At 57.2% G+C, this 24,900-nt stretch overlaps 1 protein-coding gene across 4 annotated transcripts in view; it reads right to left on the bottom strand.

The window, feature by feature from the left end:
- HSPG2 (heparan sulfate proteoglycan 2) overlaps positions 1 to 24,900 on the bottom strand; it is a 102,693-nt gene that overhangs the window by 25,437 nt on the left and 52,356 nt on the right. For 2 of the 4 annotated variants that reach the window (XM_081255806.1, XM_081255808.1), the window contains 34 exons: positions 24,438 to 24,565; positions 24,005 to 24,091; positions 23,858 to 23,916; positions 23,623 to 23,690; positions 22,571 to 22,711; positions 22,272 to 22,448; positions 21,954 to 22,133; positions 21,719 to 21,837; positions 20,951 to 21,062; positions 20,667 to 20,780; positions 20,453 to 20,580; positions 19,983 to 20,069; positions 19,446 to 19,495; positions 19,034 to 19,128; positions 18,579 to 18,719; positions 18,015 to 18,206; positions 12,296 to 12,388; positions 11,890 to 11,970; positions 11,435 to 11,665; positions 9,654 to 9,767; positions 7,861 to 7,988; positions 7,636 to 7,722; positions 6,560 to 6,618; positions 6,202 to 6,369; positions 5,938 to 6,048; positions 3,856 to 3,956; positions 3,577 to 3,757; positions 2,564 to 2,689; positions 2,267 to 2,419; positions 2,044 to 2,186; positions 1,583 to 1,718; positions 1,348 to 1,502; positions 972 to 1,122; positions 67 to 236 (listed from right to left, as the gene is read on the bottom strand). In XM_081255806.1, the coding sequence (XP_081111932.1) occupies positions 67 to 236; positions 972 to 1,122; positions 1,348 to 1,502; positions 1,583 to 1,718; positions 2,044 to 2,186; positions 2,267 to 2,419; positions 2,564 to 2,689; positions 3,577 to 3,757; positions 3,856 to 3,956; positions 5,938 to 6,048; positions 6,202 to 6,369; positions 6,560 to 6,618; positions 7,636 to 7,722; positions 7,861 to 7,988; positions 9,654 to 9,767; positions 11,435 to 11,665; positions 11,890 to 11,970; positions 12,296 to 12,388; positions 18,015 to 18,206; positions 18,579 to 18,719; positions 19,034 to 19,128; positions 19,446 to 19,495; positions 19,983 to 20,069; positions 20,453 to 20,580; positions 20,667 to 20,780; positions 20,951 to 21,062; positions 21,719 to 21,837; positions 21,954 to 22,133; positions 22,272 to 22,448; positions 22,571 to 22,711; positions 23,623 to 23,690; positions 23,858 to 23,916; positions 24,005 to 24,091; positions 24,438 to 24,565 (4,266 nt within the window). The remainder of the gene's footprint in view (positions 1 to 66; positions 237 to 971; positions 1,123 to 1,347; positions 1,503 to 1,582; positions 1,719 to 2,043; positions 2,187 to 2,266; positions 2,420 to 2,563; positions 2,690 to 3,576; positions 3,758 to 3,855; positions 3,957 to 5,937; positions 6,049 to 6,201; positions 6,370 to 6,559; positions 6,619 to 7,635; positions 7,723 to 7,860; positions 7,989 to 9,653; positions 9,768 to 11,434; positions 11,666 to 11,889; positions 11,971 to 12,295; positions 12,389 to 18,014; positions 18,207 to 18,578; positions 18,720 to 19,033; positions 19,129 to 19,445; positions 19,496 to 19,982; positions 20,070 to 20,452; positions 20,581 to 20,666; positions 20,781 to 20,950; positions 21,063 to 21,718; positions 21,838 to 21,953; positions 22,134 to 22,271; positions 22,449 to 22,570; positions 22,712 to 23,622; positions 23,691 to 23,857; positions 23,917 to 24,004; positions 24,092 to 24,437; positions 24,566 to 24,900) is intronic. The other 2 variants (XM_081255807.1, XM_081255809.1) reach the window with 1 other exon arrangement.

The raw sequence follows: 24,900 nt of genomic DNA, 5'->3' as shown, positions 1-24,900 counted from the left end.
GTCAGGAGGGGCCTGAGCAGCTCCATCCAACCCCTCCAGCGGGCTGGCCCTGGGGGGCTGCTGTACCTGGTGCCGGGCGGGGAGGCTGCCTCCACGTTTGTACCATGTGACCTGGGCGTGGGCCTGCCCGGGCACCACACAGTTCAGATCCAGCGTCTGCCCTTCGGCCACATGAGAGGAGGACGACTCGATGCGGATGGGCTGACTACTGCCTGGAGCTGGGGCTCCACCAGGAGCTGGGGCGCAAAGGAGCTGGTCAGAGGCCTGGGCTCCTGAGCCCCAGCCCTGCAGCCCTGGAGCAGAGGGTCCTGGGATCTGACCAGGCCCTAGCTTGGGAGGGCAGATGGGAGGCCTTCTAGGGCTGGGACCATGCTTTTCTGCCTCGGCAGGGCCAGCCAGAGCCCTCTTTCCCTCTCTGATCTTCAACTTGAAGTTCAAGGTCCATTTGCCTACGCATGACTCCTTGATCTGTGATGAGCTGCTCTGGCTTGCAGGGAACCAGAGTCTTTTAGCGCTCAGGTGGGGCCAAAGGATGCAGACAATAATGCCACAACTCCCTTCTTTAGAGTGCACGCCGTGTACTCACACTACATGGCAGTGCTACTGTCCCCATTTCACACGTGAGGAAACAGAGGCTCCAGAGGTAAAATAACCAGTTCAAGGCTGATAAAGGGTAGAGCCAGGATTTGAACCCAGGTCAGCCTGACTCCCAACTCAGTGTTCAACCCTGACTCTGCTGCTTTTTGATGAATTCTGAAAACAGCACCCTCCTCATGGGGTCCCGGGTAAGTCAGGTCAACCTGTCCCCACCCTCAGTCCCCTCATCTCTCCTTGCAGGGAGTGGAGGGTTGAAGCCTGCCTGGAGCACCTCTTCTTGTCCTGATGGCATCGAAGAGACCACAGGCACCAGCCTTGGGAACAGAGGGCAGGTTGGAGGGCTCGGCCCCCACCAAGCCCCACTGGCTCCTCACCTGGGGTGTAGCTAGGGCCCGAATGGCTGCTGTGGAGGACAGAGACGATGATGGAGGCCTCCTTGGGGCCTGACTCATTCTCCACTCGGCACACGTATTCTCCAGAATCAGCTGGTGAGACGCGGGGCAGCCGCAGCCGGGAGCCATGCACCTGGGCCGGGTAAGGACAGAGGCATGTGAGGATGGGGAGAGGCCGCGGTCAGCACTCCCTCTGTGCCTCAGCGCCTGCCTCTGCTCGGAGCCGCCCCGCATGGGAAGCCGAAGAGGGAGGGAAACAAGGGCGGACCCTGCTCGTGCAGAGTGCCAAGTGCAGAGTGCCAGGCTGTGTGAAGGACCATCCCCAGGTCCCCTGCCACGGGCTCAGGGACCCTCGTACCTGGGCGTGGGGAGGCAGGCTGCCCCCTCGCTTGTACCACGTGATCTGGGTGTGGGCCAGCCCTGTCACCATGCAGTTGAGGTCCAGCGTCTGCCCTTCAGTCACGGAAGGTGATGAGGACTCAATCCTCACTGGTGGGGTGCTGGCACCTGAGGCTGGGAGCAGAGGGGGAGTGAGCAGGCCTCGGGGGGACCCTGGCTTGCCCTCCCACTCCTTCAGCCCCAAGGCCCCGCACCTGGAAGGACAACCACTTGGATCCGGGCCTGTGCGGTGCCCGCGGGGCTGGTGGCCACGCAGATGTAGAAGCCGGCGTCGGCGGCAGTGATGGCTGGGATGAGCAGCGTGGCGATGTCTGTGCGCTCAGACCGGGCCTGCCACACGGCGAGAAGGGTCAGCCGCCCGAGGGGCCCAGACAGCCTGGCAAGGGCTAGTCAGGGAGGGCAGGAGGAGGGGGCATAAAGAGTAGAGGCAAGCTCCGAGCCAATATGAGGACCCCAGTTGGGCACCAAGGAGGGCAGAGCCAGGCAGCAGAGCAGGAGGCTGCCGGCTGCCACCCGCCGGGACGCACGGAGCGTGAGGTCTGAGCAGGGCACCATCTTGGAAGCGAAGGGAACCAGAAGAGGAGATGGGAGGGGCAGGGGGCAAGTGCTGGGACTCCGCTAAGCCCGTGGGCCTGGCCCGGATGGGTATCCTCACCTGTGGGGGGAGGCTGCCCCCCTCTTTCCTCCAGGTGATGGTGGCGCTGGGCACACCCGCAGCCCTGCAGTACAGCCTGATGCTGCGGCCTTCATGTACCTGGGTCCTCTCTGGACTCACCTGGACCCTAGGCCCGCTGCCCCCTGCAGACAGAGCCCTGTGAGAACACCTCTCTGGGCTGCCATGAGCTCCCAACCGCCCACCCTCAGCCCCGTCCTCTCACCGTGCACGTGGAGCACGGCCCTGGCCACGTGCTGCCCGGCGCTGCTGTGGGCGCGACACAGGTACTGGGCTTGATCCGAGGGCTCGACGGCTGGCAGGCGCAGGATGCCGCCATGGATTTGGGCCTTCTGAGGGAGCTGGCCACCGGGGCCCCCTGACGTGGAGAGGTGGGGTCAGCACCCACTGGATTGGCATTGCCAGGCCCCCCAGGGGTTGAAGTCCACAGCCTAGAGTCCTGCCGCTGGGCCCCATATGCAGGAGAGCCAGGCCCTGACTGTCATTCCCACCACGGCCTCACCTGTCCACTCGAGGGTGGGCGTGGGTTTCCCTGTGGCACTGCAGCGGAACTCAGCCAGCTGCCCAGGCTGCACTGTGAGCTGTGGCGGGTGGATGGAGACCACGGGGGCAGACGGGGTGGCCGAGGCTGACGAGGGAGGAGAAAGCGTATGTGGTCACGGTGGGGAGGGAGCCACGGCAACAGCCTCCTTGCCACTCTCTTTGCTTCCACTCTAGCCCCTCGTGGCCATTTGTCCATAGAACAGCCAGAGGGAGCCTTTAAAATGTCAATGGGGGAATCCCCTCGTGGTCCAGGGGTTAAGACTCTGCTCTTTCACTGCTGAGGGCGTGGGTTCGATCCCTAGTTGGGGAACTAAGATCCCGCATGCCACATGGCGTGGCCAAAAAAAAAGAAAAAAAATGTCAATGGGGTCTTGTTACTTCTCCACTTAAGACCTGTCCGTGGCTTTTAGAACAAAATCTGAATTCCCTGCTGTGACCCACTGTGTGTACTCACCTCTGCCCACATCTTCAAGTCCCTCACCCCACCTCCCCTCCATGGCTCCAGCCACGCTGGCCTTGCGTCCCTCAAACACATCAACATGCTCCTGCTTCAGGGCCTTTGCACATGCTGCTTCGTCCGCCTGCTCTTATGTGGCTGAACAACTTCTCTTTCCTTCAGGTCTCAGCTGAGATGTCACCTCCTCAGAGAAGCCCTCCCCAACCACCCCACGGAGAATAGCTCACCCTTCTCCCACCTCATTCCTCACTTTCCAATCACTCTGTTTACTCCTGTCCCAGCACTGGTCACCCGTGTAATTATGTTGTTTGTCCACTTGTTCCCTACAGAACATGGAGGGCAGGAGGGCAGAGCTCCTGTTTGTCCCCTCCCACCCGTTTCTTCAGAGTCTAGGCCAGGACCTGCCATACTGTAGTTCAGAAACTGTCAGCTGAATGAAGATATGGTCACTGATTTTGGTGGATGTGGAGAAAGGTCAGGACTGGGTGAGTCAGGCATGGACATGAACAGTGTACCTTGCACGTGCAGCGTAGCTGTGCCCTGGTCCATGGCGAACATGTTGGAGCCGGTGCACACGTAGGTGCCCGCATCACTAGGCTGTACACTGCGAATGGTCAGGATACCGTTGAAATCCATGGCCCGGGCTGGCAGTTTCCCATTATGCAGGCGAGTCCACACCAGGGTGTAAGCCGGTGACTGCAGGCAGGACAAGGGAGATGGGATGGGAGTCCGGGTGGGGCTTGGAGACCCCAGAAGACAGATCCTCACTGATGCCCACTCCCTGCCCCGCCCACCTTGCTCTTGGCTGTGCAGATGAAGGTGACGTCGGTTCCGGGACGCACGCTCTGGCTCCGCTGCTCTTCTACTGTCACTGTGATGGGCTTGCTGGGAGCCTCTGCCGGGACGGGAGGTCCCCCAGTGAGCTGGGTGCTGGCCAGGCCGCTGTCCTGTGGCCACTTTCTCTCCCTCTTCATCACCCCATCCGGATGTCACTTCCTTCCCAGTCTGGCTTAGATTCCATTCCACTCCCTGGCACCGCCCTCCCTCATCCTGGCCGAAACCCATCATCTACTTTCTTCCTGCTGGCACTGAGCACCCAGCAGGCTGTGATCAGGGAACATCACACCATGATCCCCTTGGCTCCAATTCATGATCACAGACCACAGATGAGCTCTTAACACTTCGCACTTCACTCCAACTGGGCTTCTCTGTCTGGTTTGAGTTTCTATCCTCCCAAACAACCATTTCACACCTGCTCCCAACTTCTCCACCCTCCTGAAACCCCCCCTTCCACTTCCATGGCTTCAACTCACGCTTCTTGAGAGAACTGAAACAATTAGTCGGGAATTTTCCACGTTCTCAAATCTACCCACCTCCCTCCTTCCTGGTGCCTGAAGGATGAGACTTCTCCCCACCTCCCACTCCACCTCAACTCCCCTTCCTGAGTGCTGGAGCCCCTCCCAAGGACCCCCTCCCCCTGCTGTGCCCTCTCCTTTCCTTCCCCATGGGATCATTCTGCTCCATAGACAAATGTGTTCTAGAATTTCTCATCTCTGAAAATGCCCCCTTGACCCTATACACCCCTCAGCTACTGCCCCATCTCTTGGCCTCCCTTCAGAGCCAAGAGTCTTGAAAGAGTTGTGTACACTGGCTGCCTTGCCATCCCTTCTTTGCCTCACTCCCATCCAGTCTCTACCCCATCTCTCCACTGCAAACCGCTCTTGTCAAGGCATGACCTCCAAGGGTTATTTCTCTGTCTGAAGCTGACCTTCCCGGGGCATCCGGTGAGGACGGCCACTTTCTCCGGGAAGTCGTTTCCCCTCTTGACTTCCAACTCACCACCTCCCCCGGCCTCCTCCTGTCTACTGGCTGCCCCTGCTCACTCTCTTGCTGTCCTCCCTCCTCCATTTGTTCCAGTTGGAGCTCCTTGGGGCTCTGTTCTGGGCCCTGTTCTCGAGCTACACTCTCCTGGGTAATTTCATCCTGTCCCACCCCTATGCCAACAGCTCCCAAATTCATTTCTCTGGCCAGGGCCTCTTTCCTGAGTTCCAGATTCACATATCCAAATGCCCACCTGGTGTACCTACTTCAATGTTTCCCCAAGCTTCTCAAACTTTAACAAGTCCAAAACCAAACTTGTGGTTCCCTCGGACCTGTTGGTGGCAGGTGTTGCTGGTGCCCCACCCATGTCCCCTCGTCACTTCAGAACCAACCTGCCTGACTTCTGCAGCTGCTGCATTTCTTTGCATGAGGGTTTTCTCAGGCCACGGGTGACCATTGTGTGTGCCCATGAGGTGGGACAGAATGCAGGGGAATCGATGCTACTGGAACAGGCCCCAGGCAGTGACTGATACGAGCTGGTGTGCACATACCCCAGCTCCCTGGACCCTAGGGCGGAGGGCAGGGGGACTCCAAGGAGCATGTTTACTCCAAGGAGCAGTTTCCCGGGGCTGCCTCGGCTGCGTTCAGTAACAACTGCTCTAGGTGGTAATGTGTTCAATGACACACCGTTTATTGGATGCCTTCTCTTCCCTGTTTCATTTCATTTCCCAAATAAACTATGTACACACAAATCCTTGCCTCAGCCTCTGCTTTTGGTGGAGCTCAAATGAAGGTGCCCTCCTGTTGGATCCTCTCTCATCTCAGTAAATGGCACTCTGCCCAGCTGCTGGAATCCAGACCCCTAGGCTTTTCTCTCTCCCTCAATGACCAGACTCAAGTCGTGCCAGTTCTGCCTCTAACATCAGCCTTGACCCATCACCTCTTTCCATCTTCCTGGCCAGTGTCCTCGTCCACCATCCCCTCTGGTAGATGGTCTGCAGTTTGCAGCCCATCCCAGGACAGGCAGTCTTGTGGACAGAGGAGTAGAAACTCACCAGTGACCAGCAGCTCTGCCCGGCTGGTGTTGGCATGATGGAGATTACGACAGGTACAAATGTAGACTCCAGCATCTGAAGGCTGGACGCTGGGGAAGTGGAGCTCGGAGCCTGGTGGCAAGGAGATGGGAGCTCATTAGTACAGATGTACCCCTTTACCCACCCAGTCCTGCGTGTGGGTCCCTATAGGATCTCAGCAGGGCAGGGTCAGACCCGTGCCTCCCTTTCCATTGGAATGGCCGAAGGGCCTGGGGCCATGTGTACCTTGATGTCGTTGCTGGGTGCTGCTGGGCAAGGGCCGCCCATCTTCACGAGACCAGTAAAAGTAGTGGGGTGGGCTCCCACTGACCTGGCACCGCAGGGAGTGGGGACCACCTTGGGGTACTATGCTCCGAGTTGGATGGACCTGGACCACCAGCGGGGCTTGGTCTGCTGGGGGAGGGACAGGAGAGGCCATTCAGGCAGGAGGCCCCCAGCATGTACCATTGTCTCAGATATCTCTGCCCTCCCAAACACTCGCGTGCCCCACCCTTCACCCTGTTCCCCAGACCTGGTAACTCTCAAATTCCCTGGGTCCCCTGCCTTGCCCATCACCTTGACCCAAGACCATGGTCCCACTTACTCCGTGGCAGGCACTGACCCCCTCGCACATTGGGGTTACCCACGTATCCTGCGGCACATCTGTAAGGAGAAACAAGGACCAGCTGTGTCAGACCCCAGGGGACCCAGTGCCTCATAGTGGACTTGGGGAGACAGAAGCTCAGCTCTCTGCTCAGTATGGGGTGAAGAAGCTCTGAGCTCTGGAAGGACTTCAGAGACCAAAAAAGCCCCACCACAGGGCCTCTGGGAGCTGAGAAAGGGGAGTGTGAGGAAATGTCAGTAGGTTGGATTCAGGGAAACATTCATTCAACAAATGTTTATTAAGCAACTACGAGGCAAGGTTATTGAAACATAACAGTAAACATGATAAAGTCCTTGCTCTTATGAAACTGACTTGTTGGGAAACTAACATGGAAACTATGTAAATGAGAGTGATGGACATCTATGGGGGTTGTGAGGGCATGGTGGGGGGGCACTAATCTAGCCCTGAAAATCAGGAGGCTTCCCAGAGGATGGGACTGCTGAGCTGCTATATTCCCTCGGAGTGGACTGTACTCTGTAGCGAACTTATCACTGTTTTAACTATGTATTTGTATGATTACTCACTATCTTGTCTCCCATTATAGTTGCGAAGCTATAAGGGCTGGGACTGAATCTGTTTTGCTCATTACTTTATTTCCAACACCTTGGCACACTGCATGGCACACAGTAGATGCTCAATAAAAATGTGCTGAATGAGGGAATAAAGCTGAGCCTTGAAGGCTAAACAGGAGTTAGCCAGGAACAGGCGGTTTGAGGGTGAAGAATGTTCCATGAAGAGGAAATAGCACATGCAAAGAGATGAACATGAAGAAGTCAAGAAATGAAGCCCAGCTAGAGTACAGAGTTGGGTGTCAGAAATGGGATGTGACTGAAGAGTGATAAAGCTACCTAAGGAGCTTGGGCTGGTCCCAAGGGCAATGGGGAACCTTGGAAGGGTTTTGAGCAGGGGAGGGCCATGATCCTGGTAGGGACCTTTCTGAGCAACATCATCCAGGACTCTCACCTAGGAGTCTACCATATGCCCCCTCCCTTCATCCCTCCTATTTGCAAACTTACTGCTCACAGTACTGGCCAGTGTAGCCAGGTTCGCAGGCTGTGCAGCGGTATCCACCAGCTCCCAGGCTTTCACAGGTGCGGGAGAACCTGGGATAAGAGGCAAAGGTCAGGCCATGGGACGCCCACTCCCCACCCTGTTCCCTCCACTTCTCCCCCAAAAGTCAGTTCAATGCTCTCCACTCCCCAGTGGAAGTTCTTCCTTGAGCCTTGAGCAAGGGCACCCACATGTTCTCTGGGTTGGTCAGTGGGCAGGCACAGGGCTGGCAGTCCTCAGGTGTTCCAGCCGTGGCATCTCCATAGTAGCCAGGTGCACACAGCTCGCAGAACTCCCCGGCGGCGTTGTGCTGGCATTGCTGCGAGGCACAAGGATGTCAGCTACTTGCTATTTGGCAAAATTTACCAAAACCTGTACAATTTTGTAATCTCTTGACCTCGAAATTCCATGTTTGTGAGCTTATCTTAAAGAGATAGTCATAGAGGGGCACAATGATTTCGCTACAGGATGTTCATCTCAGTGGTGCTTATAAAAGCAAAATGCTGGAAACAAACCATGAAAAAAGAACTGAGAAAATTAAAAAGAGCACCCATCCAAATAGCTATCAAAAAGGATGATACTGATTCCATTTCTTACATTTTTCTACCTAAATACCTGTAATATCAGAGGAAAGTCCCCACATGAGTATGTGGGGGCGGAGTTTTGGGAATAAGTGCTTCATCGTAAAAACGTGTGTGGGTTTTATGTTTTCCTCCAAAGAGATCCATGTTTCTTTTATTAACGTAGCATATTCCTCATTCCATATTTAGCTTGTGGCTCTGTCAACCCCTGGTCCTTGACCACATACCCTGGACAGCTATACATACATCACTCCGAAAAGTTCAGGTATAAAAAACTACTGAAAGGGCTTCCCTGGTGGCGCACTGGTTGAGAGTCCGCCTGCCGATGCAGGGGACACGGGTTCGTGCCCCGGTCTGGGAGCATCCCACATGCCGCGGAGCGGCTGGGCCCGTGAGCCATGGTCACTGAGCCTGCGCGTCCGGAGCCTGTGCTCCGCAACGGGAGAGGCCACAACAGTGAGAGGCCTGCATACCGCAAAAAAACAAACAAACAAAAAAACTACTGAAATATTCAAAGACGTCATGAACTTGTAAGTGAAAAAAGTTGATCATAAAACACAGTGATCCTATGGTTATTTGTAAAACGAAAGGTATATTAATCTGCATAAATATTTGCCTAGAAAAAGAGCAAAAGAGCTCCACAGTCTAACATTGACAGTAATTACCTCCAGATGGTAGGATTTCAGGGAATTTTTACTTTCTTTTTAAGTTATCTCTATAGTCTGATTCTTCTACAGAAAACATGTGTCACTTTGGTGATAAGAAATAGCAGGGGGCTTCCCTGGTGGCGCAGTGGTTGCGAATCCATCTGCCGATGCAGGGGACGCGGGTTCGTGCCCCGGTTCGGGAAGATCCCACATGCCGCGCGGCGGCTGGGCCCGTGGGCCATGGCTGCTGGGCCTGCGCGTCCGGAGCCTGTGCTCCGCAGCGGGAGAGGCCACAACGGGGAGAGGCCACAGCGGTGAGAGGCCCGTGTACCGCAAAAAAAATAAAAATAAACATTAAAAAAAAAAGAAATAGCAGGAACCAAAGTTTTCTTTTCTTTTTGTTTTTGGCCATGCCATGCGGCTTGAGGGATCTTAGTTCCCCGACCAGGGACTGAACCCGTGCCCGCTGCAGTGGAAGCGTGGAGTCCTAACCACTGGACCGCCAGGGAATTCCCCCAAAGTTTTCTTTATAAGGGAGGATGTTACTCCATAGTTCTGGCCACCCCACCATGCCTGCAACCCCTCGATGCCCAGACCTGCTGGGCCAGGAGCTTTTCCCCATAGGATGTGCCCCATGACCTTGTCCCTGGATCCGGGTCTATCCAAACCAAACCCCTCCCTATCCCACAGCCAGCCCTGACACTCCACCCAGGCCCAGCCAAGCTGACCCCTGCCCTGGCCCTGCTTGCGTCTTACCGAGCAGGCCCCGGTCTCTGGGTGGCACAGGTCTGAGTGGCCATTGCATTCGCACAGCTCACAGTGGCCAAGGTAGAGTCCACTCCCAGTGCGCGTGTAGCCCGGGGCACAGTCCTGGGGGTAGAGGGGAGAGTTGGTCTCTGTCTCCATTGTGGTCCCACCCAGAGACAGCAGACCTAGAACCCGTCTCCTCCATCCCCCCTCCACCATCTAGACTCCCATTGGCTCTTGGCAGGGAAATTCCAGGCCCAGCTCTCCACCCCAGCACCCCCTCTTGGTAGCTCTCCTCCCCCATCTTCACTTTCCCAACACTCCAGAGCTGGGACAGTGTCGCCCCCATCCTGCCTGGCATCTCCAGTCACTCTGGATATACTGAAGTAACAGTTCATTCTTAACGGAGAACCCTTCTCCAGCCCCAGGACTTCATCCCTGAAAAGTCTTCTGGCAGGGTCTTTACTGAAAAGTGTAACCCTGAGATGGAAAAAGGGAGTTCAGGAGACCTGGATTTGGGATGAGTCCTCGAAGACCTTTATGACTATGTTTACATTTGCTCAGTAAAGTGAAAGACGCAGCACCCATATAACCAAGGATGTTTTCCACATCCCAAGTGAGTAATCATGGGTTCTGACAATAATGAATTTCTGTTCGTTGCCCCTTCTTTGAAATCTCTCCAGGCCCTCACTCCCCAACCATTTCAAAGGGATGTTTATAAATCTGTTTTGCTTCACTGTGGAAAATGTGCACCAAGGATTCTGCTTTCCCCAGGGGTTCTCCTTCAAAATGTGTTAAATTTTATAACTTCAAGGGACGTGAATTCATCTATTTGGATTTGAAAGTTCTTGTGGACACGGCAAAGGTGCACAGATGTAAAGCTGCGGAGATGTGGACTTCCCACTGGGACTTCCTCGGCTGGGTGGGGGGCTAGCTGTTTCCACGCTTGACCTCCCTGCCACCCACTTGGCATTGCAGCCCTGCCCCCTTCCCTCCTGCGATCCCCCTTCCCCAGTTCCACATTCATTCATCAAATGTTAGCTGGTTGCCTGCTTCGTGCCTAGGGATTCAGTGGTGAACAGTCAGCTCAGGCCCTGCCCTCGTGTTCAGTCTCCAGCTGGACCCTGCAAATGTCCTTGGAGTCCCTCCATCTGCCGGCCCTCTCTTCCACCCCCTACCGCTCTTCCCTCCCGATAGGGCTCACTGTCTCTCCCCCGCCCCATCCATCTCATTCACTGGGGGCAGAGGAATTTTCCTGGGGTTCAGTTCTGACCCCAGCACTCCCTCAGCAGCTTGGCAGTCCCTGCTGGAGGGAGCCTTGCTCCAGGCCTGAGGAAGCACCCCCCACTCAGCTTTCCAGGGGTGACCCCTCTGCATCGCAGGCTATGTCCCCACACATTCCTCCTTCTGAGCTTCTGCTTATTCTGCACCCCCTGCCTAGAATGCTACTCTAATCCACGCTGTTCACCACTCTGAGGCATTTCCATGCTCTGCTTTGGGCTAATTTGTGTCTCTGTCTCTCTGTCTCTGGCGGGCATCCTGGGAACATGAGCTGGGTCTTAACGTCTGCAGAGTGTAGCTATGTGCCCTTGGGTAAGTTGTGCACCCTTCAGAGCCTCATTTTTAAAAAAATCTGTTAAGAGGGGACAATTACACATCTCTCAGTGCTGTTGGGAAGAATAAATGAGATGTTGCTGAGTATATTAAAGTTATGACAGTAATCACAGGTGGCCCAGTTGACCTCTTGCTGATCCGGTTAGCGCAGAGGCATCTGGGCCGGTCACACTCACCTGGCAGGATAAACCGACATAGCCCGGGGGGCAGCGGCATTCCTCCACCTCAAGGGCCCGGGGTCCCTCTGAGGGCCCAGGCTGGGCCACCTCCAGGCTGACCGCGCTGATGCTGGCTGCTACTGGCATCGAGGAGAACGTGGCCCGGACCAGGAGCTCGTCCAGGTCAGCCAGTGCCATCAGGAGGTGCTCACGGGTGGCTGGCTGCCCATCAGGCCGGCGCCAGAATTCCTGGGTTGGTGGGGGAAGACAGCAAATGAGGGTGAGGGGCGTTGGGCTTTGTGTGCTGTTTCTGCAGTGCCCCCAGCCCCAACACCTGCCTTCCAGGCACTGGCCAAGGACCGTTAGCTGAGGATGGGGGGAGTGAGAGGCAGTGTAGCTGGCGTCAAAGCCAGGCTCCGAAGCAGGGTGGAGGGTGCAGACGGTCAGACATGGTGTGGCCGAGTGCCTCTCACCTCTCGGAAGATGATCTCGTAGCTCTTCCTCTCCGGGCCCTGCAGCGCTGGCTGGGAGGCCACCAGCATGATGTTGTTGCCCTGGGGAGACACGAGTGGGCTTGGGAGGGGAACTGAGGGGCTCTCGGGGACAGTGGGCTCCTCTCCCAATCCCAGTCTCCTACCTCTCCAATCTCCCAAGCTCACGTACCCAAAGGAGTCAGGTACATGCCCACTACCCCATCTTCCAGCAGCTGGGCCTCTGCCTACATAGTGTCCAAACAGATGGTGGGGCGGGGGCATGGGCCTAACTAGTGGGTGGGTGCCAGGCCAGCTGAGTGCTGGACTGAAAGGAAAGAAACACTGAGGGTACCCCCAGCCTCCACCTTCCCCTTTTGCCCACTCGGTGTGGAATCCATGTGCTCACCGTGATCTGGACATCAGGGTCAGACAGCGGGCTGCCCTGGGACCCCGCTGTGTAGGAGAGGGTGTACCGCAGCTTTCCGCCATAGGCTGCCACCTGCAAGAGGCAAGCCCTGCAGTCACAACCTGACTCTGCCCTCCTCTGGGGTGTGTGCGACCAGACAGGTGAGGGGGCGGAGCCTCTGGAGGCCTTTCTGCACCCGTGCTGTCCTCCCCACCCAACCGGAGGCCGGTGGTTGCTTAAGTGACAGGACATCTATCAGTTCCTTCACAGTCTCAGACCTGGTGGCAGTGACCCTGAGAAGCCTCTATTCTGTTTTATGGGGTTTCCCATTTCCCACTGTCTCACGATCCCAGCAAACAAGCTCCAAGTCCCTTCCATTAAAGGAATTTCCCATAAAGCAGACAGGGGTAATGACTGTGACCACCACAGGGAGGTTGTAGAAGGTTCAGAAGTTCTCAGCCATGGCGGGGGCAAGGGGATGCGGCAAGTGTGCCCCTCAGAACTCTTGCCTCCTGGGTAGGTGGTTTTTGTTTGTTTGCTCAGAGTCCATTTCCCCTGTTGTTTTGCAAACTGTAGTCCTGGTTTCCTTGAAAGGAAACTATGTTCTACAGGCAGCCTGTGTGGTTTGTGGGGCCCGGCCCCTCCTCCTCTAAAGTGGAGACGTGAGCCAGGTCTGGCCAATCTGCACATTCCACCACTCCTCCTCTCTGCTCCAGCAGGGATGAACATGTGAACCTGGTACTTCTGCCCTTTCTACTGGAACAGAAAAACCCCCTTTACTAGTCAGATTGGAAGCTGGAGAATGATGCCAGCTGAGATAAAGTCCTAATGAGCTCCTGGGTCGAGCCATGCCTGATACCAGCTATCTTTGGGCTTTGTACTTTGTACTTTCATGAGCCAATAGATTCTTCATTGCGGGCAAGCCAGCTGGACTCGGGTTTCCTATTGCTCACAACTGGAAGAGCGTTATTGTTTGCTGCTGGGGGCTTCCACTTGGGCAGCCAAGGCCCCAGCTCTGCCCCACAGGACTTTCCTTTCTCTCCTCTGCCACTAGGGCAGTTGTTCAGGTCAATACCACACTGTGTCAGGCCTGGCCCATTTGCTCATTTGTGTTCATTCAGTTGGTGAGCATTTATTAAATACCTACTGATGACATGCCAGGCCCTGGGCTACACAGGCCCTGAGGATGTTCTCCACAAGCTCAGGGTGAGGTAAGGAATTTAGGGGCATAACCAGATAACCATGAAACAGCTGGTTTCCCGTTTTCTTTGGATGTCAGCAAGCTCATCGCCATGTCTAGGACCAAGCTGCAGGTGTGTACAGCAGGGTGGCTAAGGGAGCAGGCCCTGCAGTCTAAGACTGGGGTTCAAGTCCAGCTCTATTGGCTGGACAGCCTTGGGCAAGTCACTTAACTTCTCTGAGCCCAACTTTCCTCCTATGGAAATGGGAATAAGAATAATACCTACCTTGAAAGGTAGTATGAGGATTAAGTAATGCAGGCCACGTAAAACCCTGCACTCAGCATAGGGCCTGCTGAGCACACGGCCTCAATGCTTGCTAACTCCCCTCATTGCACCCAGCTCCACCCCTGGCTCCAGCAAGCTTCCTACCTTCATTTCCCCCTGAACCAGACTGTCTTGTCTGCTTCTCTGAATGTTATTTTATTGCATATTGTGTGTGTTCTTAAGAGGCACTCTAAATCATTTCTGGAACAATACTAGTACAAATGCAATACTACTAATAATGACGATGATGATGACGGTGATTCCGACATGACAGGAATGATAATCAGATTAACACTGAACTCTGGGAGGCCAGGGTCTTATTCTACGCATATACAGTACAGCACACAGTAAGTACTTAATGCTTCTTGAATGAATGAATGCAGTCCCAAGAGCTAGGTCAGTGACCTGGATACAGGGTAAAGGGAGACCAAAGAAGAGGTGCCTTACCTCCCAGTTAAGATAGCCTTTCTGTCAGGGGACTGTGGCTCGCTGAAGGGTAAGAGCTGAGCTGGGTTCGATCTCAGCCCTACTTTGACCTGGATGTGGGACCCCTCTCTGGGCCTTGGCCTACCCATTTGTGTCATATAAGGTTTTGACAAAGGGCCCTCTGATATTTTAGGATTTGATGACACCCCTATTCCCCACCCCCCCAAATCCTTGTTACCTTGTTCCCCAGGAAGGCTTTGGGCAGCTGCCAATAATAGAGGCTTTCAGGAAGCAGAGAGAAGCCTTTGTAGGAGAGAGAGAACTAGGACAGAAGGACAGGTGGTGAGAGTGGATCGAACAGGTCGGGGGCCAAAAGGGCAGAGATGGTCCCAACGGGGGTGAGAACAGACCCCAGAGGGAGGCCCAGGAGGGCAGAGGGATAGAAACCCCACCCCCAGCCCCACAGCTCAGGTCCTGGCCCAGCTCTTTGGACAACTTGCTCCCCTGTCTGGACCCGGACACCCCAACTGTTCTCACTGGCCGTGGTTTGGGTCGGTGTCTCCTCACATCTGGTGCTACGCCCCTTGTGGATTCCAAGATGATTTATGGGGCACACCAGAGAACATTTTAATATTTAGTGGCTATTTTGGGACTACCCTGGTGGCGCAGTGGTTAAGAATCCACCTGTCAATGCAGGGGACATGGGTTCAGTCCCTGGTCGGGGAAGATCTCACATGCCGCGGAGCAACTAAGCCTGTGCGCCACAACCCCTGAGCCTGTGCTCTAGGGTCCAAGAGCCACAACTCCTGAGCCCGTGCTCCGCAAGAGAAGCCACTGCCATGAGAAGCCTGCGCACCGCAATGAAGAGTAGCCCCCACTCACCGCAACTAGAGAAAGCCCGTGCGCAGCAACAAAGACCCAACGCAGCCATAAATAAATAAATAAATAAATAAATAAATAAATAAATAAATAAATAAAATTTAGTGGCTATTTTAATGTGTATTTAAAAATGTAAAACTAGCATAACTGAGTTGGTATATGATTGGTTGAAAGAAAAAACTGGAGTAAATAACTGTCCAAGTGGTGTGCAGAAATGGCAGAATTTGTGAAATTGGTTCAAAGAAAACTGAAGTCTAGAAAACACGATGGGTGTGCGGGGGTTGTCCCTTGGTGGGTGCTTTGGCACATACCTGAGAGCCTGCTGAGGAAGACAGAGAAGCAGAGGAGGAGGGGGAGGAGGGGGAGAGCAGAGCTGCTCGCAGAGCAGCTGCCGGCTGGGGACGGGGCGAGAGCCCCTGGGGAGGGGGCCGGGGGTGGGCAGCGAAGCTGGAAAGGAGCCGCCAGATCTCGGCATCCATCCGCCTCTGGGCCTCATCCACCTGGGGGACCGAGAGAGGGTAGGACAGAGGAAAGGAGCAGAAGGACAGAAAGGACACCATGAGGCTCTGCCTGGCCCCAGGTCGGGCCAGGTCCAACCAGCCGCCCACGCCTGTGCTATCTGTCCACAAGTGCCGATGCCTGACGCTCCGGCCTTTGTACCTGCTGCCCTTTTGCTCCCCGTGAGACTGGTGGAGCTCCCTGGAATGGGCCCGGACTACGGGGAGAAGCTCATAGAGTGGGTACCCCTGGTAAGAGAGGGGCAGACAGTTCTGCCCAAGCTCAGGCTAGAGGGGCTGGAGGCAGCCCCAGGGGCATATGTGGTGCCGAGACGGCTCCTTGGGCCTCACGTTCCGTGCATGCCCATGGTACCAGCCCAAGCCACTCACAGTTCTGTAATGCTTCCCAAGGGCAACACTGGAGTGATCTGGGCATCAGGTTGGGGCCTGGCCTGGCCTGGGGGAAAATAAAGGCCCAGGAAGGCCAGGGCCTCAGCCCCAAGCTCCTACTTGGACTGTGCTCTCTGATTTCTTCCCTGGGGCCCTAGACACAGGCTGTCCCCAGCCAGGCCTTGGCTGTCCTCTGTGACAGCTGCTGTGTCCGGCCCTTGCCCTGTGGGGGCCCCAGGATCCTCCCAGCAGCCACAGCTGCCCTCAACTGCTCCTCTGAGAGGGACGTGCGGTTCTGACAGGTAGAGGGCACAGGCCAGCTCAGACCCTCCCAGAGCCCCAGAGCTGGAGCCCTGGGGGGTGTCCTCTCCCCGTGGATATGGCGGCCAGAAAGGCCCACGCGGACTGGGGAGAAAGACGCATGCTCCCTTCTCCAGGCTGGCACACAGGGTTAACTCCAGGCCGTGGAGGGCCGTACACACACAGATGGTTAATGGAGGCTGCTTGGGAGACAGCGCTGGGGTAACCTGGTGGGCCAGGTATAGTCACATGGTTTAGCATCAAGTTAGTTTCCTGGCTAACTCAGCCACCACTCTGGCCACAGACGGTTGGCACCAGGACCAGACCACACAGTAGACGAGGCACACACCCCTCCTGGCTCTAACTCCTGCTATCACAGGGCTTGGGCACAGCAGTGCCCTGACCGTGCGCCATCGGGCACGACCTGGGTCCACGTGGACCCATAATGCCCGGGGCACTGGGCATCTCCCCATGCGGGGCTGAGGGCATCCAAGAACACACCATGCCCACGTCACATCAGTTTCACACCACTCAGTTTGCGGGCCTACCTGGTGAGCCTGTCGCATCCGCGCAAAATATGCCTCCCTCTGTGGGGCACAGGGAAATGCCAGGAGAGGGAGTCAGAGAGAGAGAAAGGTCTGAAGCTGCAGGGCAGTAGGGAGGAAGACGCGGAGGCCAGGAAAGGAGGAGAAGGGAGAAGGGACCAGAAGGCAGCCAGCCCTGGGAGGAGGCTGGGATACGTGGGTCTGTCCAAGGAACAGGGACAGGGCAGCCTTGAACACCCCCTCCTAAGTGTCCCTGACCTTCCTGGGGCCCTGGGCGTGGGGACACATCTGCTTGAACACCGGCCTCAGCCAGCAGGGGATGCTTGTACCAAGACCCACTTTCCCTGGGTGCCCCCAGGTGGCTCTGACCACTCACAGAACCCATTTGGGCAGCCGTCCTGGAGTCCAGCCAAAGACCCTGCACCCCACCGTGCCACTAACACCATCGCCCCATCACCTCCGCCCTAGACCGTGACACTGGCGGAGCAAAGACTCCGACTAGTGTAGTATTTAAGGGCGGCCTCTGACCTGGTTGGAATCCCAGCGTTGCCACCTTCAGGCTGTGGGAGCCCAGGCAAGTCACCTAACCTCTCTCACCTCAGTCTTCTCACTTATGCAGTAGGGCAGTAGTTGTACTTAGCTCATGCAGCTGTGACTTATGACACGTAAAAGTGCTTGCAACAGTGCCCAGCACAGAGTAAGAGATCAGTAAATATGACCTCTATTAAGAATACCCAACACCAAGCACAGGGCTGACAGCACAGAGGGAATTCCATGTGTGAGCAAATGAGTGAAACGGAAACTGTGTCTCATTTGTCCTTGTGTTTCCAGGGCCTCGCTCAGGACCTGTTTGTTGACTAACTGCGCGAAAGCTAATAATCATTAACAGGCGAGCACTTATTATGCACCAGGCATGAGCTCTAATCCCCCGAACTGCTTTGGAGCTGAGGTTTATCAAAAGGCAGCCAGCTGGGAAGCGGCAGGGCTGGGTTTAGACCGAGGCCTATATGACCCCAGAGGCTGCACGCTTAACCATGACATGGCATGCTTCTCTGCCAGCCCAGACTGCTCTGAGGTCAACTCGTGTCTGAGTCCCTGCTGGCCCCAGGGCTTGGCAGGGGCCTGGCTCAGAGCTGGCGATCAGGCAGGGTCTGCCAGGCCCTGCTGCATGTCACACCTTGTCTCCCTGGTATGTCTCCGGCAGCTGCCAGTAGAAGGACTCGTGGCCAAGGTTGGCGAAGTTGCCAAAAGTAAGCTGGGCACCCTCGGGCACTGGTTCCACGGTGAAGCCTCCTGTCAGGTGGCTGTTCCGCTGTGGGTTCACCAGGGTGAAGCCTTGGAAGTCCCCAGGGGCAAAGTGGGTGGAGATCTGGCAGCAGAAGGAGGATGGGGGTCAGCCTGGGCGCTGGGGCAGGCACCTTGGTGGGGGAGGGGCGGGGGTGGGCATTAGAATGGGGAATGGGGGGATGGTGAGACCAGGGCTAGGACAGAAATGACGGGGAAATGGAGAGGACATTTGGGGGAAGGAGGGGGTTGGGGTCAGTGATGACATAAGCAATAATGGGGTCATGGGGAGGGCACTAGGGGCGGGGGCGAGGGTTGCTGGGATCTGTGCTTACATGGGCAGTGATGGAGGCATGGGGATGCCACTGGGCTAGGCTTCTCACCTGCCCCGCCCTAGTGATGAGCCAGGAGAGGCCGGCGGCAGGCCCCGGTGCTGGGGCAGTGTAGGGGCTCTTACCAGGTGGCGCGTGTAGGAAGAGCTGGTGCACTGCTGGGTGATGCCCATGCAGAAGCAGGGCAGGCAGCCAACCGGGTTGCTGGCGCTCAGGTGAAAGTGGTGGGGCCGGCAATAGCTGCAGGTGAGGCCTTCCACCTGGGCCTGGAGGATGGGTAGAAAGGTGGGTGCGGGGAGCTCGGATGGCTCTCTTGCACCTTCAGCAGCCTTTGAGGCCAGGCTTCCCAGCCACTTCCAGCAGTTCTGGGGAGCCCCTGCTGCCCCCATGCCTAGGCCCCAGCTCCCATCAGATGCTGCCTGACTTTCCACGAGGCCCCGAGCAGTAGGGCAGAGATGGGTCCTGCGAGGAAGGGTGGCGGGGGCGCAGGGACAGCCCTGAGGGTATGGTGACAGGGAAGGCCTGGCAACCACTGTGGCTGCGGTTCAGGGCCTCGTGGAGGGCAGGGGTTTGTACTAACCTTGCACTGGCATTGTCCAGCAGAGTCACACTGGTCGCTGATGCTGCCCTGGGGGTCACAGCCACAGCCGATTGGCTCTGGCAATTGGCCGTCTCCTGAGGTGGAGGGAAGCCACAGCTGGAACCCCAAACCTGCCACCGAGCATCCCCATTTCACCACCCTCTGGGCATCTAACTTGCCACCTAAGAGAGGAAGTGTTTGTTTCTGAACACCTACCACGCACAGGCATTATACACATTCACAGCAGCCCTCTGGGGTACGTGGGCCTTTTACTGCCCCCGTTTTACAGATAAAGAAGCCGAGGCTCAGAAAGGTAAAAGTCACTTGCCACAGGTTGAAGGAGAACAAAGGCTCTGTCCTAGCTCCACCCCTAGGGTAGCCAGATCCCAAAAGCCTCCCCAACCGGACTCACTTCGACAAGGCTGGCCCTGGCTGGGGTTGCCATAGTAACCTGGGGCACACCTGTGGTGAGAGAAAGCACTGGGTGAATGGAGGGAAGAACCACAGAATCCTGGACTGTGCTGGGGGCCCCGAATTGGACTCAATGACCTCAGAGTGCTGGAAGGAAACCATTAGCCTAACTCACCCATTTCACAGATGGGGAAAAAGGTGGGAGAAGAAGGGCAGGGACATGCCCAGCATGGTCAGGCCTCAAACCCAGGACTTTCAGCAAGAATGAGGGGTTTTCTGGGAAGATTCTGGCCTGGTTGGGGCAGGGGGGCAGGGGGTGTTGGGAGTTGGGGGCAAACTGCAGGCCTAGATCTCTGAGGGCCTCGAATGCCAGGCTAAAGGTTTAGGCTCTCGGGTAAAGGAGCCGATTGTCTTCTGGGGGCCTTTGTGAGGCAGAGTAGGCGGATTCTGGTTCCTTCTGGTCAGGAGGGCTGGGCCTAGTCTGACTCCAGGGGCAGCCCCTCCTGCACGCTCCCCACCCTGCCCGCACCTGCCTCACCTCTCACAATGACGCCCGCTGTGGCCTGGGGAACACGCATCACAGGTGGGGTGGCCATCTGTGTCCAGAAAGCAAGTGTGGGTGGCTCTGTGGGTGTGGGGGGCAAATTTCCAGTTAGAAGGTCAGCAGCTCTTCTTTTAGGACCAGGGCAGGAGGGAGAGGAGGAGCGGGCATGTGAGTTAACGTGTCCTGAGTGCCAGCTACATGCCAGGCTCTGTGCTAAGAGTTCCGTGGCATCATCTCATGCTCACACCAGGGGCCAAGGTGGAGGTACGTCATTATCCCCATTTCACAGATGAAGAAATTGAGGTCCAGAGAGAGAAGTGTATCTTATACAAAGTGACACCTTGAGGGAGTGGTAAGGCCACGATTTAACCACTGCCTCTCAGAAGGGTCTGGGAAGAAGGGAATCTGGGGCAGGGCAATGGACGTTTCAGGAAAGGGCAGGTGCAGGCAGGGACTGGACGCACTGGCCAGCAGCGGGGGCTCCGTGACAGGGGCATGGCTGGCAGTCTTGTGGTGTCCCACGCTGGGCATCCCCGTAATATCCGGGCTGGCACTGCTCACATCGGGGGCCCTCTGTGTGGTGCTGGCAGCCCTGTGGCGGGGGTAGAACGTGGGTTGAGGCTGAGCCCCTGGAGGCCACAGATCCCTGGGGTAGGAAAGAAGGAGGGTAGGACTCACCTGGCAGGCACCTGTTTCGGGCTCACAGACCTCTGTGTGGCCATGGCAGCTGCAACGTTCGCAGGTGCCCAGGTAGAGGCCGCTGGGCATGCGTGTATAGCCTGTGTCACAGTCCTGGGGGCAGGAAGATGACGGTGGAGGGACTTCCTCAGCAGGGGCCGTTCTGGGAAGGGACCACCGGATGGCTGGGGCGGGCTTGGGGAGGTGGGAGAGCTGAAGGAGGGGGAGCCAGCAAGCACCGTGGAGGGAGCCGGCTGGACAGGTGGGTGGGGCCCAGGGCTCACCTGGCAGGATGGGCCACGGTACCCAGGTGGGCAGGTACACTCCTCCACTTCCAGTGCAGGGTCCTGGCCAGTGTCCTCAGGCACAGCCACATCCATGCTGATGCCAGAGATCCTGGGTGTGGCAAGACCCACTGTGAATGAGCACTCGCGCTGGCCTGGCACCCCTGGAGCCCTACATGCTCTCACCTCGTTAATCCTCTCGGCAGCCCTGCGTTGATGCTACTGGGGCCCCGTCCAGCTCCCTGACTGGGCGTCCATGCCCCAGCAGCTGCAAGGGCTGCGGTGAGAGGCTTATACCTGTAACTTCCTCCAGGGAATGAACGTTCCTTGCCAGGAGAGGTCACACTGTCCCACTCCCTTGGGGTGACCAATGACAGACTGACCCAGGGTACAAAGGTCCCTCTGCCTCAAGGCAGGATGACTCTGCAGGGCTCCATGGGGATGAGACCGAGGCTGGTCTTCACCTGACACCGCTTCCTTGCCTGGCCGCTTCTCCCTCCTGTGTCCCTCCCTCCCAGGTTCTCCTTGTCAATCACGGGCACCCAAATCCCCACCTCAGGCTTTGCTTCTTGGGGACCCGACCTAAGACAAGCCTTCTGAGGGAGGTACTGTTATAATCTCCATTTTACAGATGGGGAAAATGAGGCACAAGAAGGCCGCAGAGCCAGAAAGCAGCAGAGCTGGCAGTCTGGCTGCACCACGTCGCACCGCTTAGCCTGGAGCCACCCCCAAGTCCCCTCCGGTCCTCCCGCCCCGGGCCCCAGACACCTGCTCTCCGCTGGCCGCTGGGTGTAGGATGCCTGGATCAGGAGGGTGTCGATGCCCGCCAGCGCCATCAGCAGGTGCTCCCGCGTGGCCGGCTGTCCGTCAGGCCGCTGCCATGCTTGCTGCCGAGGAGGAAAGAGCTTATCGGCTGCAACCCCTGACAGCCTGACACCTGAGTGAGAGGGGCAGGGGGCCTGCCCGCCTCCCCCAGGGGGTCTCCTGGGATGGTGTTGCTCACTTCTCGGAAGGGCACGGTGAAGGTGCTGGGCTGCCCGGGGCTAGGCTCCTGGGAAGTGTGATGCTCCAAGATAATGTTATTGCCCTGCAGTACCACCAGCGGCTGCCTGTGCAGGGTCGCGGAGCCAGGCTGGGGCCGCTGGGTCACTGTAAAGCGCAGCTCTCCGCCGTAGGAGGTCACCTGGGACACAAGGCAGACAGGTGCTCAGCTGGGGCCCCCACCGTCGGGCCCTGCCACTGCTCCGGCCACCTCCTCCGCCTCTTCTCCAAAGGTACCAAGCTGCCTGGAATTCCCTTTCTCTTCCCACCCCCCGCCCACCTTGTCCCCCAGGAAGCGTGAAGGGAGGCTCCAGAAGTAGGGCCCAGATGGGAGGCTGTGGAAGGAGGAGAAGACCAGTTCCCCGGGCATGGGTGACGAGATGCCCTCGCTGGTATTGTGGGTGCCCGCGGCGTTGGTCAGGCTGAACGGAGTGGGCTCCTCAGAGGCCCCCAGCACCTGGGGGGTGGGGGGAGAAGAGGCCGGGATGGGGGCCGTGGCCTGTGACTGGCCCTTGGTCCACCCAGCCCTGGGCTTGGCTGTCCCGCCAGTCTGCCCGGCCACCCGCCTCGTGTAGGTACCTGTGCGCGGCTCCAGGAGGAGCTGGTGCACTGGCGACTGACGCCCATGCAGAAGCACTTGAGGCAGCCGTCAGGGTTGTGGGTGCTCAGGTGGAAAGAGCCAGCGACACACTCGTTGCACAGGCGCCCCACCACGTTGCTCTGCAGGCACAGAGCTGGGAGCTGCAGGGTGGCCCACAGGAGGGGCTGCCTGGAGCTTCCGGTCCAACCCACCCATATTCTAGATGGGAACCCAAGGCCAGAGGGAGCCGTGAAAAGAGCACACGTATGAGGGCGGCCACCATGTGAACAATAATTCCCCATTAACGGGAGCTTATACAACCAATCGTTTTTCTCTTTTCTCTTTGGTTGCTAGGGGGCTCACAAATAAATTTTAGACTTGAAATATAGCAAAGTGGTCAGAATAATTACTGCTACTATGAGTGGAGTGTTTCAGGAACTGTGCTAGTTTCTATCCAACCAGCACCTCCTTTAACTCCTCTAAGTCCCTTGAGAGGGATGTGACATCTCCATGCTGCACACGAGGAAACCGAGGCTCAGGAATGGGAAATGATCTACACAGGGTTCCTCAGCTTGCTAATCCACTCTGGGATGTAACATCAGGAATGCCTGATTTCAAAATCTGCCCAGTTCTTTTTTCTGCAGACACCTGATGCTCCCACCCTCAGTGCAAACCATCTCCCTCCTCTGAGCCCCCATCTCCTCATCTGTGAATTGGTGATGCTACTAGCTACACCATTGTGTCAGTGTGGAATGAAAGCACGGTTAAAGCAAAGGTACAGTACAGATATAACGGTCACACAAAGAGTGACTAGCAAAGGACCTGAGACTTGAACCCAGGTCACCTGCCACCCCAAACCAGTGCTCCTTCCTGATGCCGGGCCACCTCTCGTGAAGGGGAAGACGAGCCCACCAGGCCCATCTGCCTGCAGCTAGGTCACCGCCCACTGGCCAAGGAGCCATGGAGAGGATGGAGCCTCCTTCCTCCCTCTCCCCGCTGTGTGCTGGGACCCAAGGCCCCCGGGGTCGGGGCGGGGGGAGGGCACGCGTACCTTGCAGAGGCAGGCCTCTCCAGAGGTCCCCGTGCTGCCTCGTTCATCACAGCGCACAATCTGCTGGTCTGGAGACACAAAGTAGGTATGGGCAGGCACGATGGGAGTGGGATGGACATAACCTGGACGGGGCAGGGCGGCTCCCCAAGGATCACGGGGTTTGTGCTGGTCTCGGGGCCTGGGGCCTGGTGGGCAGCCTGGGGAGGTGCCAGGGGATGGTGGCTGCGATACTCACTGGTGGGTCTGCACTTCCCGCCGGGCTGGATGGGGTTGCCCTCATATCCGGGGGCACAGCTGGGGGAGGGAGAGGGTTGTCAACGGCACTCCCATGCCCCCACCCACGATGGCCTGCTTCTCCCAGCCCCCACCGGCTCTCCCTCACCTCTCACAGCGGCGGCCCGTGTAGCCTGGGGCACACGCATCACACGTGGCTTGGCCATCCGTGTCCAGGAAGCAGGTGTCTGAGAACCTGTGGGTACCAAGTGGACAGGACATGGGGCAGGGCTGCGATGATGGGCCAGGCGAGGGCTTACAGTCCCACTCTGGGAATGACTGCTGTCCACAGGGACGTAGCAGGCTATGAAGCCCACCTGCTCTTGGTCTGCAGCCTCATAGCAACACTAGGAAGACAGATGGGCCCACTGTATGGAAAAGGAAGCAGGCCTGGAGAGGTCAAGGGGCCTAGTATAATTTAGTGACCAGGTGAAGATTTGAACCCAGGCAGGTCTCCCATCTCCCTGCCCAGAGGATGCCCCTAGCCTACCGCACTACCCACTCCCTCAGCCCTATGTGCCCCATCTCGAGCTGGGTCTGACCTGCGGGAGGCATCGATGTATGGACAAGGGCAGGGCCGGCAGGCGGTGGCCGTGGCCTTGGTGGCGTCACCAAAGAAGCCGGCCTTGCATTTGTTGCACTGGGGTCCCTCTGTGTTGTGCTGGCAATTCTGGGAGGAAGCGGAGGGAGTGGTTCAGGTTCTACAGAGCAGCCCTCTGACCCCAGTGTGAGGCCACATTGGACCAGATGGGCTCCGTGAGGGGGGGCCTTTGAGGCCGGCTGGATCAGCCTCGCCCATCATGCTGGAACTACCCCACAGCTTGGCAGATAGGGGAGCACCCGGCTCCATCCTGACGGGGAGCTCACCACCTCACGTAGCAGCCTGTCCCATAGAAGGGTCCAAATGCCTGCTTTGTATTGACCTAAACCCACATTCTTCTCCCAGTCCGCACCCGCTGGCTAGTTTTGCCCTCTGTAGGCCGTTCCTTCTACCCCTGACAGCTC

Source organism: Mesoplodon bidens, assembly GCF_964165515.1.
Source record: "Mesoplodon bidens genome assembly, chromosome: 2".
NCBI lineage: Eukaryota > Metazoa > Chordata > Mammalia > Artiodactyla > Ziphiidae > Mesoplodon > Mesoplodon bidens.
Note: the sequence above shows the minus strand (reverse complement) of the source record. Positions and strands in the feature narration are given on the sequence as shown.